The sequence below is a fragment of the Syngnathus typhle genome, linkage group LG12 (genome assembly GCF_033458585.1).
Source record: "Syngnathus typhle isolate RoL2023-S1 ecotype Sweden linkage group LG12, RoL_Styp_1.0, whole genome shotgun sequence".
NCBI lineage: Eukaryota > Metazoa > Chordata > Actinopteri > Syngnathiformes > Syngnathidae > Syngnathus > Syngnathus typhle.
In genome coordinates, this window is record NC_083749.1 from 1,047,010 (window position 1) to 1,065,661 (window position 18,652).

Sequence of the window (18,652 nt, forward strand, 5' to 3'; positions counted from 1 at the left end):
ACATGCATTTTAGCGCAAGAGCCAAAGACGGAAGGAGCCCGCCTGGCGTGTCCTTTGAGGTCCGGACTTGAGGACACCATGTGCCCGGCCGGCCTCCATTATTCAGCGTGTAGTGTGCATACTTGACAACGCCGGTGGCTCAAAGCGGGCCCGCCGCGATCCGACCAATCGGATCGGAGAGCTCTCGGGTGCGTGCCGAGGCACGAACGCCGCTGCCATTTACGGACTCTCTTGTGAATAATTTAGCGTCGCCCTCGACATGCAAAGTTGACGTATAGGGAATATCGTCTGCGAGCAAACGCAACTTTTAGACGACGAACAAATAATGAACAAAAGACGAGCGCGTCCGGTCCAAGGTCGAGCGAGGTCATTTGAAGCGTTTTGGCAGAAAAGGGAAGCTGAGGCAGAGGGTTCCGGAAGCCCGCCGGTGAGGAGAAGGAGCGATGCTGGGCGCTACTCGAGGAAAATCGATCGTCTCCCTTCGGCGGGAGAAATTTATGAAGCTGCAACATAAACGCAGTCATGTCCAATTAGCCTCTGGGAATTTACAAGGCGGAGGGGCGGTAGGGGCGGGGCGGTAGGGGCAAAGACGGGGGGGGGGGGGGGGGGGCGATAAAGACTTGAGTTGAAAGCAATAAGGCGTGCGAGCGATCAATGATCGCGGCTTGACGCGGTTCCCTCGCCTCGCTCGGTCGCTTCCCGCTGCACTGGCGACGGGAAGCCGCAGCGACCTATGTAGCAGGGATAGGCCGCAAACGGAAAGCAGCCCCAGCAGGAGGCGCAATGCAAGACGTGGCCTGATTCGGACTGATTTTTTCGGGTTTTTGGCTCGGGCATCCACATTGGACTCCAAAAATGAGTACAAATTCTATTTGAAAAACGGGCGAGCATGGCGTCCCCAAACACACACACACAAACTCTCCGACTGGAGCTAGCACGCAGGAAGGCATTTGCAGTCGCCGCGTAGCTTCGGGGCTTCGCACAATCAAAGCGGCAAAGATGTGACACGGCGCAGCACAAGTTGGCAGGCGGAGTTTGAGAGAAAGAGCGGCGGCGCGTTCTCCGCCTCGGGGCGGCGAGATGGCGAATGGGCGACTACAGCAAAGAGAGCCATAAAGGCCCATTAACGGCTGCTTCCAGCAGCGCACAGCTCCCCCTTGATGTTTGTTTAGCTTTCCTCGTATTTCGACCCGTAATTGCGACGCGTCTGAAAACAGGCGGCGGCCGCGGCGGCGTCATTAGGGACACGACTTCACGCAGACACGTGCTCAGAGCGCAGCCACGGTCCGGACGGGGCAAAAGCCGTCATTGCGCGATCTCGAATTCACGTCAGTGCCCGCAACACGATGGTTTTGATTGTCGAAGCTGCTCGGCCGGTGTTGCGATAGCGCTCGTTTGAATCGGCGTCGCGTCGATGCTAATTTCCGTAAACGGAGTTTGCCAGTATACGTTAGCATTAAGCTCACGCGGAATGAAACCGTTTCAATACATCACGCTTCTCTGATTTCCTGACAACAAACTTGAGGAAGTACACGCACGGCGGCGTGAGAACCGGCGCTCGCTAAGGGATACCCGCAAAAGTTTGTTGTAATAAGTTGAAGTGCGTTTAAAACGTAACGCTTTAATCTTTGTGACGGCCGACACAGTCGAACTTTTGCAACGAGACAGGCGGAGAGTTTCAGAAGAGTAGACGCGGCGATGAATCGGCCGCTGTCACTCACTCGCGTTTGTCGCCTGGCGGCCCGTTTGGAACGCACCTGTCTCATTTCGCCAAAACGTCGGAGCTCCCGTGGCGTGTACGCTAACACACAGGAAAAAAAAGAAATGTTCAATTTCCCTCGTCGTTTCGGCGGACAGCTCGTTTCCCCACCCGTCTGATGGATGGCGCCTGCCGCGTCCCGTCAGCTCAAGCGCTTGATCAGACACAAGAGGTATAGATTTTTAAAAAAAAAACTTTTGGAACATAACTTAGCGAGGTCAAGTCCGGTGGTGTAGACCAATTATGCAAATAAAGTGAGAGGGGATCAGCGGCAGATTTTTAATGGAAACGGACGGCCGTGGAACAAACTGCAATCGGAATCCAGGCGCCCATCTGAACCCAGGAACCAAAACTACTCTTTTTTTTTTTCCCCCCCTCAACCCGCTGCCTTCTTTTCATTGAGTTAATGCAATGTCATAGCGTGATTGTCGACAGTGTGAGAATTAAAAAAGGCTCGAAGGAATACTTGAGCTCTTTTTGGTTAAGTTTAAAAGGGCTCAAAGTTTGACCCGCTCGCCGTGGTGTGCGTGCATCTGAAAGGTACGCGGCGTAGTCCAAAAGGGACGAGGCGGCTGCTTCCGTCAGTCCCTCCAAACAACAACACGGCGAGATGAGTTTGGCAGTGGTTGCGCTTTTGATTTCCTCGGAGGAAAAAACGGCCACTTTAATAAACTGCGGCGTTAACATCGTCAAGCTCGTCTGCAACGCCAGCCTCATCTCTGCCTTTTTTTTCGGGGGGGGGAATCTAAAGGTGCAAGTGCAACCTGCACGCCTCACAGTGCCTGCTGCAGGAGGGCAACCTGCAGTGCCAGTGTGAGCACAACACCACAGGCCAGGACTGCCAGCGCTGCAAGAAGGGCTTCAAGGCCAAGTCGTGGAAGGCCGGCTCCTACCTGCCCACGCCCAACGGGACCCCCAACACCTGTAAGTAGCCAACGTGTCTGCTTCCCGAGTCTGTGCGGGAGGAGGGGGGATCCCGGAGGAGAAGGCTGCCGTGATGATGAAATAATAATCTAGGGCAGCAGCGTCTCCTCGGTTTTGTCCTTCCGAGCGACACTGGAAGAGACGCACGCAGCCGACACGGAAACGCACCTGGGCGGTTTCGACTTGTCAGCCTGGCGACGCGTTGCTTTTACATTCACGCATCCCATTAGCCGCATTTAAAAATTCAAAACGTTGCTCAGCGGAAGCGGTGGCGGCTCACGCAAAATTCGTGACATTCACTGAGTTGCACGGATAGATAGATTTTTTTTTTTTTTAGAACTTTGCTCTGCTTTTTGGTCAGAAACCGGGTTTTCAAATTTTAGGTTATTGAGCCAAAGCACGCGTAGTCAGTGTCAAATGTTGCAGTCAATGTGATCATCAAGACGAAAGGTCAACGCATACAAGTCAACTCATCTTCTTCTTTTCTTTTCCTTTTCAGGTACGCTTGCTGGTTCGCCCTCCGGTTCTAGTAAGTAATAATGCAAAGCGGAAGAGCTTTCGCTGCATAGCTTTTCTTGCCTTTCCCAACTTTGAACCCCGTCGGGAAGGCTCCTTACACTCCCAACCCCTGCACTCACTCGCTTCTCTTCTCTTCCCCCGCTAGTCATCTCCCTCGCTCTCTCTCGCTGGCTTTTTCCATCTCTGCTTCATTATTAATCGGCCCCTCTGTCGGCCGTGTCCTTTCATCGCCGCACATCACACAAACCTGCTCAGGAGGAATTCTTCCACAGTTTGCTTTTCAGACGCTAGCCGTTGACGGACTGAAGGAAAAGGGGGAGCGCAGAGCTGTCGCCCGAGTGGGCGCTGGCAAAAAAGAAAAGAAAGAAAGAAAGAAAGAAAGAAAGAAAGAGCGATTGTGTGCGATTCCGGGCGAGGGTCTCGGGGGAGGCGGGAATAAAACAAGGCGAGGTGATTAGGGATTCTCTCTGCGGAGAGTCTCTTCCACACGAGCTGGCGTCAAAGTGCCCACGTTGACTCCGGCTTTTATGCAGCGACGCCGAAGGGGCGGAGCCAGCCCCGTCCATGGCAATTTTGCAACTTTGGCAAGTCGTGGCAGAGGCGGACAAAATCGGTACTCATCAACATCTGGGTCACCCGCAATCCCCCGCAGATTTGGAAGCTTTCCTCATTTTAGCTCCTGCGCACAGGGGCGAATTTATCTTCAAGCTAGAGTCGGCGGGGACAGAACGCGCGGCGAGCATATGGCACCGCCGGACCCGACGCACGGGCCGGCCCGGCCTGCCTTCGGCGCTCACCGTAACCGTGCCGACTAATCCAAGTCACCACGCTTACGTCAGCGAGCACGCTCGCGTGAGGATTAGGTTGGCTGGAAAGTCTGATCCGGCAAGCCCGCTTCCTATTGGTCGGCTGGACAGATGGGTCAGCGCCGCCAAATCCGACTCATCTGCGTACGTATTACAGGAACAAACTCACGCCACTCACCGTGACCCGGACTCCAGCTTGCACAATACAGACCGATGACGAGGCGTCAGCTCCGAAACTCACTTCGACATAGTTCCTTGGCGCAAAGACACCACAAGATGGTGCCAAAGCTTCACTTGTTTTAGACAGGGCTGCAACGCCACCATGTGGCAGTTTAGGGCATTTCAGACATCACAAAACGGAGAACAGAGAGCTCAACTCTCACGTGACGGCGTGATGTTTTAAACACAACAAAAGTCGGACGGAGCACGTCCAACGAAAGGGAGCGTGCCTGGAAAAAGGTGTGACGCATTAAGGCGTGGGCGGTAACCGGCGGGCGGCCGAATCGCAATGTCTTCATTAGTCGGCGGCCGAATCGACGCCGTACCTCGCCGCCGTAATAAGACATGAGGATGCTGCGAGTGACGGCTAGCATTAGGGCAATGATTGGGAGCGTTTGGCGGGGCGACGTGACAAATCGTCTCATTATATGCAAATGCACTACGACCGCGTGTGTGTGTGTGTGCGCAGGAAAAGCACACGAGCGCCCGATGCTGTGCGCTCACTTAAGTCTGCGTGTGCGGGTGTGCGCGAGACAGTCCATCTGCGCAGTCAGACAGGCAGGCACCTGTCAAACAACGACGCCATAAATCCGCTTAGGTTGTCATAACCCACTTAAGAAAAATACAACCTAGTCCTGTTTTCCATTGTGCCTATGGTCGCTAGGGTAGGGCGGGATCCTTTTGGGCGGCATTATTGTGCCAATGAGCAGATGTACGACGCAGGGAGTTCAAGGGCTTCATTTAGACACGAGTAGTGCTTTGTCACCATCTTTTGACAGGCTAGTGCCGAGCTATTATGTCAAAGTGAGATGAGAGCTTCATTTAGACAAAAGTAGTGCCTTACCGCGCAACATTACCGCGCAACATTACCGCGCATTCACGGCTCGGCGGGAACGACGGCGGCGGCTAAAACGGCCAAATGTGGACCTCTAGAGGTCGCGCGCGGTACACCCTGCGTCGCCCCAATTGTGTCATTCGCGACTACGCTAACGCTTCGCCCGCAGTGGAGCTTGCACCACTCTCCGTCTTATGACTAATTAATGATGGAGTCCCACCACCAGGGGTTAAGGCCAATTAATATTTGCCATGACATTAACGCAATTGGATGCCCTCAAAGTCCCTTTGGATGAGGGAAGCCCCGACCACCGAGTCATTATTGTGTGAACAGTGAAGCGCATGCTGCTGATGTCACTCGCTAGGCCACGCCCCCCCAAAACAGGGGGGAAAGAAAGGGCTTTTGCCATACATGGCAAGGTATCATTTGATGGCCACGTTAGCCTCCAAGAGCCGCGCTGTTTCTCTGCAGGATAAAAACCTATATATTCTGCCAGCGATGGGAGGCTTGTGGAACAGCTTTGGAGTTCAGTCTTTGTCAGCAGTGTGAAATCGCACTTTTCACTGTGTGAACGCTTGTCACGCAGCGCATGTGTGCGTGCGTTTGAAGAAGAGGGAAAAAAAGGATGAGGCGTTCTCTGGATAAACAATCTGAGGCAGCATCTCCTATGTTAATTCGCAAGCCCGCTCAGCAGCTCCTCGTTGCATTTACATGCCGTGTCCTCGTCTAACCGATGCGGGGCAGCTTTAAAAAAAAAAAAGCACTTTCATGGCCAATTAAAAGGGCCCACCAGACCGCGCATCTCTGCCGGTCCATTTGCGAGGATGCACACAAGCAGGAATGCAGCCCACATGCAATATGTGCAAGGAGCGTCCTGGAACTTGTGTCTCCCCCTTGAGGAGCCTCGTGGTACCGCTTCCAGACTCTTACATGGAGTTACCGCTCTACTTAAAAAGTGATAGAATCACGCCGATCCGTGCGCAGTCAAAACAGCTGGCAGTGAGATTTGGCCGGAAGGGGGATGCTTACAGGATGCCCATCTCTGGGGACCGGCAGGGCCCGGGCCAAAACACCTCGAGGGGGTGAGGATGTACAGATGGAAGGTCTCTAGTGGGCTGTGAAGCGCTGGCCGCTTGACAACATGTATTTTGCCTCGCAAGCGTACCCACATCGTCCCCCTCCCGCCTCCTCAGAAGTGGAAAATTAAAAAAAATAAAAAGTTCAAAACAATATTCTGCCTTTGTCAAGAGTTGTATGCCTCAATTTGCTAGCTCGCTGTCACTGAGACGTGAACTTCACTACGGCGTGATGATGTCATCATAGGGTGGGATTGATATTTTACTAGGGAATCCCCAAATTGCTAGCTTCAGATCAAATTTTGTCGCGACAGTCGGCTCTTGAGCCTCGAGGCTCGTCTTCTAGCGACCCATGAGGAAACGGTGACCAGAATCACCTGGTTGTTTAGCTCCGGGTTTCATATTCCCGCTGGGGTGTCAGACGTTTCTTCTATGAACAAGCGTGAGGAGTAGCAAGCTCCATCTGAACTAGATTCCCGTCTCTCTCCGACACACACAATAGCCCGAGAAGTTGACGCAAAGGATGCTGGGAACGGCAAAATTCCCTCTGGGAAAAGCAGAACATGGAAAAGAGCAGTGGGGGAGGGCTGGAAAAGCTGAGAGAGTTAAAAATGCAGTAGCGCCATGTACGTACGTACGTACGTACGTACGTACGTACGTCCGGGCTGCTCTTTAGAGCCTATACTGATTCAAGACGTTAGAGGAGATGTTGAGAAACATGGCCACACAATCTCATGTCGTCGCGCTCACCTCCGATGTGTCAGTTGAGAGGAAAAGAAGCCCCGAAGGGATCGTTAGCTTCCCATAGACTCCGCCTTGGTACCATAGAAACCTGAAGCCCTCGTACCTTCTACCTCCACTTGAACCCAAGTCATCACTTTTTGTATTAGTCTCTCACGAGGAACATGAGCCTTACAACCACAAAGGCACTTTCTCATCGCGGTATGAGGGCCACGGGGAGGCTGAACGACAAGTTGAACAAGAAGGTATGACTTTTCTAAGGATTATAGTGACTATGGCTGACTCGTGCAACTCACGGCCACAGAGGCACTTTCTCATCTGTACATGAAGACAGGCATAGAAGAGTTTCTGTTCCTCTTGAGAATTATGACCATGGGATGACAAGCTCATCAGAAGGTATTGACAGAGACAGCGCTGTAGACAGTAAAAGCCCTCCCTTTAAAACTTGACCTCCCTCTAAATGTTCACTATTTGTAGTATTAGTTTCTCATGTTCTTCAGAGACATGAAACTCACGGCTACAGAGGCACTTTCTCATCTGAACATGAAGACACGCATAGAAGAGTTTCTGCTCCTGATGAGAACCATGGCCATGGAATGAGAACCTCATCTGAAGGTATTGATATCTCCCATAGAGACAGCGCTGTAGACGGTGAAAGGTCTTCTATCAAACCTTCACCTCACTCTAAATGTTCACTATTTGTAGTGTTAGTTTCTCATGTGCTAGAGGAACATGATAATCATGGACACAAAGGCACTTTCATGTCTCATCATGAGAACCATGAGGAGATTCCCACAAAGAAGCTATTGGAAAATGAAGGTAAAACTTTTCAAAGTAGTGTAGTGGTCACCTCAGCAGATTCTTGGAGATGAGAATGTACATGAGACTCGGTCTTTCAGCAAAGCTACAAATGAGAAGAAACTGTATCAATATCTTGTCTTTGGCATTCTAGTCTCTCGCTCACTTCAGGACCATGACCCTCATAGCCCCAAAGACACTTTCTCACCTGAGCACGAGGAAGGCAAAGATAGAAGAGTTCCCCTTCCTCCCAAGAATCTTGGCCATGGGACGACAACCTCATTCAGTCATGAGGAGGAAATGATAGTTGCAGGTATTGTCATCTGCTAGTGTTGTAGAAAGTAGAAACCCTTTCCTTAAACTAAAACTTCACTCTTTATAGCATTAGTGGCTAATGCTCTTAGGGAACATGAGACTTATGGCCAGAAACGTTCTTTCTCATCTGAGCATGAGGATGAAGTTGAAGAAGGTAGGCATAAAAGAGGTATGTTTTTCTTCAATTATTGGATAGTGTGCGGCAACCTAGCTTTCCTTTTATTGACAGTGTCCCACAAGTCTGAGAGTCATGGCCACAGTACTTCCTCACATGTGCTTGAGAATAACATGGAAGGTGAGGAAAAAGTCGCCCAAAGTCAATTTATCTTTTAAGGGTCCAGCATAATGGAAATAACTGGTTATGTCCATGACAGTTTTCCACAGGTCTGAGGGACATGCACATGAGACTCGTGGCCACAATGGCCATTTCTCATCTGAGCATGAGAAAGACAGAAAGGTTGAGCACAAAGACAGTCAAATGAGAGGTACACGCATGTCTGCGGGACATGGCCATGAGACGGATGGCCACAATAGCCACTTCTCATCTGAGAATGAGAATGGCAGACATGGTGAGCGAGAAGACAGGCCTGCTGTAATTTTTGAAGACGGAATTCTGAACACTTGCTTTGCTTGTCCATCGCATAGATTCTCACCGATCTGAGGGACATGTACACGTGACTCATAGCCACAATGACCATTTCTCAACTGAGCATGAGAATGACAGAAAGGTTGAGGACAAAGACAGTCAAATGAGCGGTACACACATGTCTGCGGGACATGGCCATGAGACGGATGGCCACAATAGCCACTTCTCATCTGAGAATGAGAATGGCAGACATGGTGAGCGAGAAGATAGCCTTGCTGTCATTTTTAGAAAGGTGGGAATTTGAACTCTTTCCTTGCTTGTCCCTTACATAGATTCTCACAGGTCTGAGGGACATGGGCATAAGAGCCATGGACATCACATTTTCTCATCTCTGCATGAGAAAGACAGGGACGGTGAGGAATAACTCTGCCAAAGTGAAATGAGAGGTGTCATTTTAGAGTCTAGCGAGACCAAAACTTGCACACCTGCTCTGCGTTTATTTGACAGTTTTCCACAAGTCTGAGGGACATGGGGATGAGACTCATGGCCACAATGGTCATTTTTCATCCGAGCATGAAAATGACAGGGAAGGTGAGCAAGAAGACAAAGTGAAATGAGCGGAATGTAGCAGAATGAAAACGTGTACTCCTTCCTGTTTTGCTTTTCAGTGAGAGTCTCGCACAAGTCTGAGGGACACAGTCATGAAACTCATGGCCACAAACATTTCTCATCCGAGCATGAAAATGACAGACATGGTATCATTTCAAAGTTTGAGAATAACGAGCAGTGAGCTCTGATCTGCACTCTCGTTTGGCTTGTCCCTCATATGGTTTCCCATAATTCTGCAGGACATGCTCATGAGACTCATGGGCTCAGCCACCATTTCTCATCTGAGCATGAGAGTGGCAGACATGATGAGGAAGAACTGGGACAAATGAGAGGTACTCGAGCTGGATAGTTTTCAGTTTCAATGCAACTTGAATGTGGTTTTCTTTTACAGTCGATGGAGAGGTATTTCTGGGCTTTTGGAAAGTAGTGCTTACAGTCGACGCAACAAAACGCTTCCCTTTATCGTCGGGTAGAGAGGGAGGAGGCGTGGAATGCCACAAAGGGAGGCGTCCAGCCATTTTATTTGCGGCGACGATGGCGTCCCTGGACTGCCTGTTTACTTGAAACACAACAATGAGGCGCTAGATATGTTCGACATATGACAAGGGGTGCCGGGGGGGGCTTGGAAGTACAGAAAAACAAAATGATTTGCTGCACTGACAGCTGCAGCCATCAACTTTTCACAAAACAACAGCATCATTGTTATCCTGCCTGAGGGCCAAAGGGAGACAGAGTGAACTTTGTTGATTGTCTGTCTGTGTAGATTGTCAGTCAACCAGGTCATGAAAATCCTGGAGCACTGAATTCAAACAAGGTGAACTTACTCTATGAGAAGTTTTGCTTTTATTGCAATTTAGAAGACACGGGAGGGTGACTGGCCAAAATTCAGCCCAAGCTCTTGGCTGATGCTGCCTCTTTTTTACTGTACAACAAAAGCGCAAAGCTCAGTTTATCGCCATGAACACGTTCTAGAACGGATGGCCTCTCGACTTGCGGCGGTCCCCTGGGGCGACAAGATTTTATTGTTCAGATCTGGAGCGCAAGCTTCTGACGTAGGTCAATGACAACGGCGGCTGTTTGGGTCTTCCGCAATCTTAAAGAACACGAGCAGGAGACGCACAGTCGCAAATCGACTTCTGCCGACAAGGAAAGGCATCGACGCAGAAAGCCCGAGAGGAAAGCTATCCGATTGTATGAAAGCGCCGCGCGATTTGCTGGCATTTGAAAATAAACGGGAAGGAGAAAGATTTGATTGGAGGGTGACGGGGAGGTGAGCTTGTCATAAATCGTTAGACGCTGCAGTCTTGCCGATCGGTTCCGGTAAAACAGCCTGAGCTGGTGTGTTCCGCGTCGATACAAATTGATTTGCGAGATGTTGCTGCTTTGTAGCGCACCACGGCGAGAGGGATGGAGGCGCTCATGAAACGCCGGACTCCTTTGGGAACCGCCATCAAGACGGAGAGCAAGAGGAGGAGGAGGAGGAGGGGAGAGAGAGAAAGCAGAAAGGTAGAAGTGAAACAGGCGGTGGGCGGATTAGCCGTCACACTGGGATTCAGAATCGTCACGATGAGGTTACAAAAACATTTCCTTGCTTACAAAGTTGTATATTAAAAAAAAACAAGTCCGTAAAGGGAAACACCATAGACAGGCAAATCAAACTAACATCAATGCTACTTAAATGTGAACTTGCACAGACATTAGCTTGCTATATCAAAGCAGCCATTTTTCGGGAAGCGTTTGTCTGCAGAATCTCAAGCGTATTCCTTCACTCCTTAAGGCCTCCTGAAACTCTTGATGTCAAGCCAGCCCGGGGCGAGACATTTGTTTGGAATCATATATGATCATTTCAAAGGTAAGAGAGCGGCAGGCGGACCGACGGACGGACGGACGGACGGACGGTCGGTCAGCCGCTACACGGCGGGAGGGAGCTTGGCGCAAATGTGACATTAAGTAAATGTTTGATTTAACCTGAGTCAGCGGTATTTAAAAAAAAAAAAAAAAAAAACCTGTGGGAAGATTCCTTCATTGCATGTTTTTTTTTTTCCATCTTCATGCATCTGTGTGTGGTTGTCTTTGCATTCCGTGCATGATCAAGGTAAGTGTAAACCAATTTGCACGCTTAAACCCGACAAGCGGCGACTTTCCATTTCATAAAAGATGCTCGTTAGCTGGGCAAGACGGTCGCGGGCGATTGATAAATGGCAATAAAGCAACATCTTGACTAGTGGCGTTGATTCGGCGAGCGGGGTCCCGGTGCCTCTCTCAAGTCTGCGGCGTAATTGGTCATTTATATTTAATCAGGCACTCCCCCCCACACCACCGCTCGCCTCCCTCTGTGCTGAGAGAGGCACTTTACGGCACCGCATTCGCCGACTTCCTTTAAACCTGCTCATTCATAATTCACGCCGCGTCGTCAACCAACAATAATAAAATAATAATGTGACGGCTGATTAAACAGCTAAGCTGCCACTTTTTAATGCCCATTTAAATGCGTATTTGCATAAACCTGCCTGGGTAATGACGTGGGAAAAAGCGTGGGGGGATGCTTCGCAGCTCACCGTGGGTCGGAGGCAACTTGTGAAGCTTAATAAAAGCGCAATTAGGCCATCGCAGCGAAAGCTAGCGTTCAAAATCATCGGGCGGCGTGGGGGTTAGGGTTAGCGCAAACGTGCTAACAAACATCATTGGCCTCATTCTTAGCTTCTAATCAGCTAATGGGCTAATGACACGACATTACACTTCCCCAAACACAATTAGCGGGCCTTGACTGGCGCCGATGCAAACAAGCGCGGGAGGCCAACGGGCGGGCTCGGAGGTCCCAGCAGTAATCAGTGCGGCAGTCGAGCCGAGTCAGCGAACCGCGAGCCAGCCGTCGTAACGGTGAGGGAGTGGCCCGTGTTTAAAGAGCCGACGCGGGGCTCGTAAAGCAGGCCGAGCGCCGTCCGCTAGATCGCTGAGGTCCAAAACTTTGCGACACTTGCCGCTCTCGAGGAATCTTATTAGAGCGCGCCGGTCAGTCGGTCGGCCGACCGCTCGCTCGCTCTTGAAAGTTGAGCAGCGACTCCTTCAACTCATCTCACCCCCCTTTGCTCTTCTTCTTCTTCTTCTTGAATTTAGACTGTGAATGCTACGGCCACTCCAACCGCTGCACCTACCTCGACTTCCTGAAAATTGTCACGTGCGTCACCTGCAAACACAACACCAGGGGCCAGAACTGCCAACACTGCAGACTGGGATACTTCCGCAACGCCTCTGCTGAGCTGGACGACGAGAATGTCTGCATCGGTGGGGAACTCGCGTGTGTGTGTGTGTGTGTGTGTGTGTGTGTGTGTGTGTGTGTGTGTGTGTGTGTGTGTGTGCCTGCGTGTGTTTGTGAACGTTGCACGGCAGAATGTGTTCAACGCAGAGAAAATCTGGGAAAACATTCACAGGTTAAGGTTTAGAGTCAAACCGAGACTTAACGGAGAATTCAACGGTGCTCTTTCCAAAAAAAAAAAAAAACCTTGTCCGATAAGTCATCGTGCGTGTAATTTCGTCACCGTCTTGCAAGGTTGGAGTCAGCACAAATGAGACCCCGATAAAAGGCCACAGAAAACCAACGGAAACCGGTTCAAAGTCTCCTGGGAAAAGCCGCCAACTAAGCCAAGCCGCCGGTTATAATCCCGATATTAATGCACATGACCCACAAACCCAAAAAACATGCAGTCACCGCTTTGCTGTCGGATTGCGTAATCTGGATTGGTGTAAATATTCCATTTTAAAGTCAAGGATTCCATTTGAATCTGTCGCCGTCACCACGAAACGACTCGAGTCTCGCGCCTCGCGATCAAAACGAATAATTATTGCCGAGGCCGTCATCAGTCAGCTTCGACAAATACGTCAAACGAATTGATGTAAAACTAATCCAAAGATTAATGAGCGCAACTCGCTGACCATTTCTCATTTCAATAAATCCAAAGAGCCTGTGACAGATGCTCGCAGGGGACGTTTGTTTTTGTTTTTTTACAGCTCCTCGACACATTTTCATCACGGCGGTTGTGTCTTCGCCAGTGAATTTCATTTGCGTTCCAATCATCTTTCCCGAAATAGAAATATTGTTAATCTCCTAATCTCGGACATTGCACTTACTTAACACACAGAGTAAATAAATAGAATGAGAAGATTAGACACCATTTTTTTGGAGGGGGTTGGAATCCCATCGAGTGCTTCAATTCGATTGACAGAGTTCAGTTGCGGACCTTCTCTTGGTCCCCCGGTTGCACTGGGGGGCATGTGAGGACAGGCCCCGCCTCAGATGGCGACAAACTGTCCAGACTGCTCGTTGCGATACGGGAACAATGACTTTGTGCCAAAGGGCGCCGCGCGCTCGGATACGAGTCCGCTCGCCCTGAATACAAATGGAGGCCGCCGCGTTAACAAACATTTCCCTCGCTTCTTTGGCTTTGTTAGAGTGCAACTGCAACCAGATGGGTTCCGTCCACGACCGTTGCAACGGAACGGGCTTCTGCCAGTGCAAGGACGGCGCCACCGGGGCCAAGTGTGACGAGTGCCTGCCGGGATACTACTGGAAACAAGGCTGTTACCGTAAGTCACCGAAAAACACACCTCATTATTTCAAATGTCCTCTTTTGCCACATCTGCCCTCTCCAAATATCTTCAAAGTCCCTATGATGGAGTGCTATACACAAGGGAGGCGGGGGCTTTTGCGCGTCTAAAATGTCAGCGCCGCAACCTTAAAGGTCTGGCGACGCGTGTGCTTTGTCCAGCCCCGAGGGGAATAGATCACGTCGCTCATTAGCCGCCATTGCCTGGATTGATGGCGCCTTCACACCTTAACCCCATTACGGGGAAGCCGAGGGAGGGCGGGGCGGGGAAGGGGCCACCGCCTCCCCAAACACTCATTAGACGTCCACCTGGACGCGCGCTGCTTCGGTATCTTAGCGTGTGCAAAAGTGCTCACACCCTGTAGCTAAGTAGGAGGACAAATACTGCGACGCAGCTTGGCCGCCATCTTGCGTGGCTTTCCGTCTTTTCATCATAAATAGGCAATTAGAAATCCCTCACTCAAGATAGAGTTCAAAAATAAGACGCAAAAGTGAATTTTTACTTTCAAATCTAAAGTTGGATCAAAAGAAAAATACTTCTGGCGCCTGAAAGTTTCATTCCTCTTTCTACTGAGAAGTAGCATTGAAAATGGGCAAAGTGACAGCAATAGTTTTTAAAGGAGCGCGATGACAACATACTGGTGGGGAAAGAAAAAAAAAAAAAAAAAAGAAAGAAAAATGTGTTCAACGGGGGAGAAAAGACGCAGGTGTTGCCTGATGTTGTCCCTGAGGCAAAGGCGGAGGGAATTTATCTTGATCCTCTGGCGCCCCTCCCATCTTTCTTCTTCTTGTCCTAAATTCTTAGTATGTTTACTGGGTCGCTCCTTTGGTTCTCATTTGCTCCCGGCTTGGGCCGTGGAAATTATATGCAGGGGTTGACTGTAGTTTGAAGATGTAATATCACTCATCGCCGCTAGGTGGCAGACATGTATTAGACACCGCCTTACGAGACCAAAAGACGTCTTGCAAATCCAATTGTGACCGGCATTCTTCTTTGCGTCACCCGCAGCCAACGTGTGTGACGAGGAGATGCTCTTGTGCCAGAACGGCGGAACGTGCTACCAGAACCAGAAGTGCGCCTGCGCCCCCGACTTCAAGGGGGTGCTGTGCCAACAGCCGCGCTGCGAGGCGGGCAAGGACTGCAACGGTGCCACCGCGTGGCAGCCCTCCGCCGCCACCCTGCTACTTTGCACTCTGCTCGCTCGCCTGCTAGCCACGCCACCGCCGCCCCACTGAACCGCTGCCGCCGCCGCCGCCGCCGCCGCCGCACGCAACCGACGAGTGTCTGTACACTGCTCTCGGAAAGTTGGAGATATTTGACTTGATCGTTGGGATTTTATGTTGAACTAAAAATGCGCCGGAACCTAAAGAGGGGGAACTTAGTTTGCGTGTCTCCAGACTTCTGCCTTTGAGTGTCATCAATAAAAAATAATGGAATATGGGCTAACAAACCACATCAAGGCTCCTGTAGAACACTACCAAAGTCCTCTTTAGGGCCCAAAGCAAGATCTTCATGTGGGTCAGCTCAGGGCTGGAAAGATTCAAGTACATTTTGGGCTCATCCAGAAATTTAACCCTAAAGCCAAATATCCCCAAATTTTGATTAATTGTGTGTACACGAGTGTGCGACCGCAGCACTCACGCCCCCCCTCACACACACACACACAAACCCACTAACACACACCTTACAGGACTGACAGAGTGTGTGCTCAGGTGCCAGATGGACAAAAAGATGACAATGACCAACGCGAAGGTGAAAGAGACAAAAAGATATATTATATATAGAGATATATAGATGACATATAATCCTAGCAACCACTGTTCCCTTTATTCCTGAGCAGGAGCAATGTGCATCAAACCAAAAAAAAAGAATTAAAAATAGCAGAATCACTTAAATCACCACTGATTCACATGAAAATGGAATGGCTGTCAACACGTTTTTTTTTTTGTTTGTTTGTTTTTTGGTGGGAGGGACTTGCGATCCCTGTGCCGAAGCCTACGCGCTCTGTAAGAACCGGGTTTCATTTCTTGTCAAAAAAAAACAAAAAAAAAAACAGCGCCAACACAGACTTGTACTCTTTCTGCTGCATTTTGTGTTCCAAGCATATTTCAAGTCCATGTACGTATCTAATGTGCCCACTTAACGGTTCGCTGAGATTCTACATATATTATTCTATGATATCATAGCCAACGGGCCACGGCAGATAGATTTAGTCACAGTATTACGGTTGCTATGGGAATGAGTGATTGCCGCCACACTTTAGCCAGATTTAATCTTCACACAGTAAATGGGAACAAGAGCGAGAATGAATAATATATGGCATTATTTGAATATTTTTTGTAGAAAGGATTTTCCCTTTCAGGTTACAATAAACAATGAAGGTAATAAAAAAAAAAAAATACCAGAACTGATCTTTGCAACAATCAGAGTGCAAGCATGTTATTCCACCCACATCGTGACTTACCTTCTGTCATTCACTTAATACATTTCGTTACACTGACACAGTCATCCTCTCCAACGTTTTGTCAACACAATAGAACCAATCATCAGATCGTCAAAACATGATGCCAAATCCGATTTGCAACGCCTCCGAGCGATAAGAGCAAATTGATTGGCGGCAGCAAAAATAAGAAATTCCACAGACCTGCTTTCTGAATGGCATTTTCACAACCACCGACGTGGCGTCGAGGATTCTTTTTTTTTTTTTTTTTTTTTGGTTCGCTCAGCTTTGGAGATTGTCATCTCCAACTTTATCCAAGTGTGACTCCATTTGGACTGTTTTGAAATCCAGTACAATAAACAGATTTGGTCCACAAATCTGCAATACAGAGAATGTAATTAGATTCAGGTATATCAATTACAGTGTACACCTTTACTCTTTCCAGAGGCTTTCAAATTAAACAATAAGGGATTCGGAAAATGAATGTATGAATGAATGAATGAATGAATGAATGAATGAATGAATGAATGAATGAATGAATGAATGAATGAATGAATGTGGTACCAGTTAGCGGTTCGCGGACGCCCTCTAGTGGTAAGTCAAATAATCCGTGTCCAAGTACAGCTCAGTCGTAACTTACTTGAAAACATTTACGTTTCTCTTTTTAACAATTAGTTGAGTTGGTGCTTGGTGGAGAGGAAAAGAGTTGGAGAATCAGTGTTTTTCTTAGCACCTCTTCTCATTTTCTTGATATCAACAAATGGAAGACTTCTGTAAAAGAGTAGCGTCAGAAAATTAAAAACTCTTAAGTACATCTAGCTGAAAATTATATTTAAATAACTGTAACCAAGTATAAATACTTTATTTCTAATTTCTCATTATTGTTATTATTGTGTTCTTCAGTCATCAGGAGCAGGACGGCATTTTGTGTCGATATTTGGCGGTCGTCACTTCCGACAATTGGTCCAAAATGAAGCTAACGTGCTGGCATAGCTGAAAATTACATTTAAATATCAGTGGTCAAGTACATATACTTTACTTCCTACCACACATTATTGTTACTATTGTGTACCTCAGTCAACAGGAAAGCGTTTTGTGTCCGATATTTGGCGGTCGTCACTTCCAACAACAGGTCCAAAGTGAAGCTAACGAGCTAGCATGCTAATTAACCGGCGTAAAAAGCGACAAAGTAAATTAGGGATGAAATGTCATAACGCAAGCAAATTCATTCAAGAAAAATAAACGAATAAATTCAATTTTAAAAAATCTTAATTCCGTCCTACACCTAAAACAAGACGAGACAAATTTTGACGAGCAGAAAGTTCGGTTAAACGCGGGCGACCCCGGGCGCCTTGAATTGTGTTCGTCACCAGCATTTTGGCTCCAGGTGCGTTGCAGTGGGGAGGCAAAGAAAACCAGGACTGGATTTTGACACCTCCTGTGAGCAACATAGTCGGTCGAGAGGCAAAATGGCTTCCGGTTCACGTAATACAAATACTCCATGCCGGTGTCGGTACAAACTTGTCTTCTTCTTCTTCTTCTTTTTCCGGCAGTACAAACACAAGATGGCCCTCTACAGTTACCTTATTACAATTACAGCTTTTGTGGGCTAAAAGAACGCCCCAAAATCAAATTCATGCTGTAAATTCATTTTCCTTTCTATAATTTATTCCAGAATTTCCTCATCCCAAGGTGTTGGCTATGTGCTTTCGTCACTCACCTCGATGAAATGTCCCATCTTGCAAGTTTTGGTCGAGATACGCGAGGACAGAGCTTCACGCGAGTTCTCCAACTATGGCAGACTTTAGATCTGCAAAAGTCTTCCAGGGTTATGGGGGGGAAAAAACCACGCACATAAACACAGCAGGCGGGCATTTAAATTTTCTGATTAATTTGAGAACTTCCAAATATTGCAAAAGGGCCACGAGGGGCACGTTTATGTAATCGCCTCGTTTAAAATGTCTGGAGCTAATGAGATCTGTCAAGTGCGCTTCAGATGGACTCGGGCAGTTTGCAACAGCCGTTTAGCAGTACGTTCCGAAAAAGATCAGCCGCCACCATATCAAAACAACAGTCTAGTCACTTTTATCTAGGGGGGCGGGGGGGGGCTATTTTTAGTACAGCATTTAAATAAATAAATGTTCCTGCTTCAAGCGCCCAACTCTTCCTGGATGAAATTTGGCTCTTGTGTAGCGGAAATGGCGCATAACAGGGTTACTTGTGTAAGCCGAGCGCCTCGCCTTGCCTCGCCTTGCCTCGCCTTGCCTCGCCTTGCCTCGCCTTGCCTCGCCTTGCCTCGCCAGCAGGCCGCCTCCGGGGCGCCTGAGAGCGCCATCTGCCAGCAGGTCTGCTTCGCCGTTTGTGGCATGTTGGACCGGACTTGTGCTCCATCTTTGGCAGGATGCTCGATTATCAGCGTA

The 18,652-nt window shown here is 48.9% G+C and overlaps 2 protein-coding genes across 2 annotated transcripts in view; both read left to right on the forward strand.

Moving 5' to 3' along the window:
- The window catches only part of ntng2b (netrin g2b), a 29,920-nt gene extending 14,048 nt beyond the window's left edge, over positions 1-15,872 (forward strand). Inside the window, exons 4-8 of the mRNA XM_061293018.1 lie at positions 2,511-2,683; positions 3,183-3,212; positions 12,305-12,472; positions 13,637-13,771; positions 14,801-15,872. Of these exons, the coding sequence (XP_061149002.1) occupies positions 2,511-2,683; positions 3,183-3,212; positions 12,305-12,472; positions 13,637-13,771; positions 14,801-15,027 (733 nt within the window). The 3' untranslated portion in view covers positions 15,028-15,872. The remainder of the gene's footprint in view (positions 1-2,510; positions 2,684-3,182; positions 3,213-12,304; positions 12,473-13,636; positions 13,772-14,800) is intronic.
- Positions 7,204-9,777, forward strand: LOC133163308 (histidine-rich glycoprotein-like). Its single transcript, XM_061293093.1, has 7 exons — positions 7,204-8,146; positions 8,222-8,561; positions 8,638-8,832; positions 8,911-8,991; positions 9,086-9,169; positions 9,247-9,333; positions 9,427-9,777. Exons 2-7 carry the CDS (start codon positions 8,354-8,356, stop codon positions 9,534-9,536), a joined length of 765 nt encoding a protein of 254 aa, XP_061149077.1. The 5' UTR covers positions 7,204-8,146; positions 8,222-8,353; the 3' UTR covers positions 9,537-9,777.
- Positions 15,873-18,652: the final 2,780 nt, after the last annotated feature.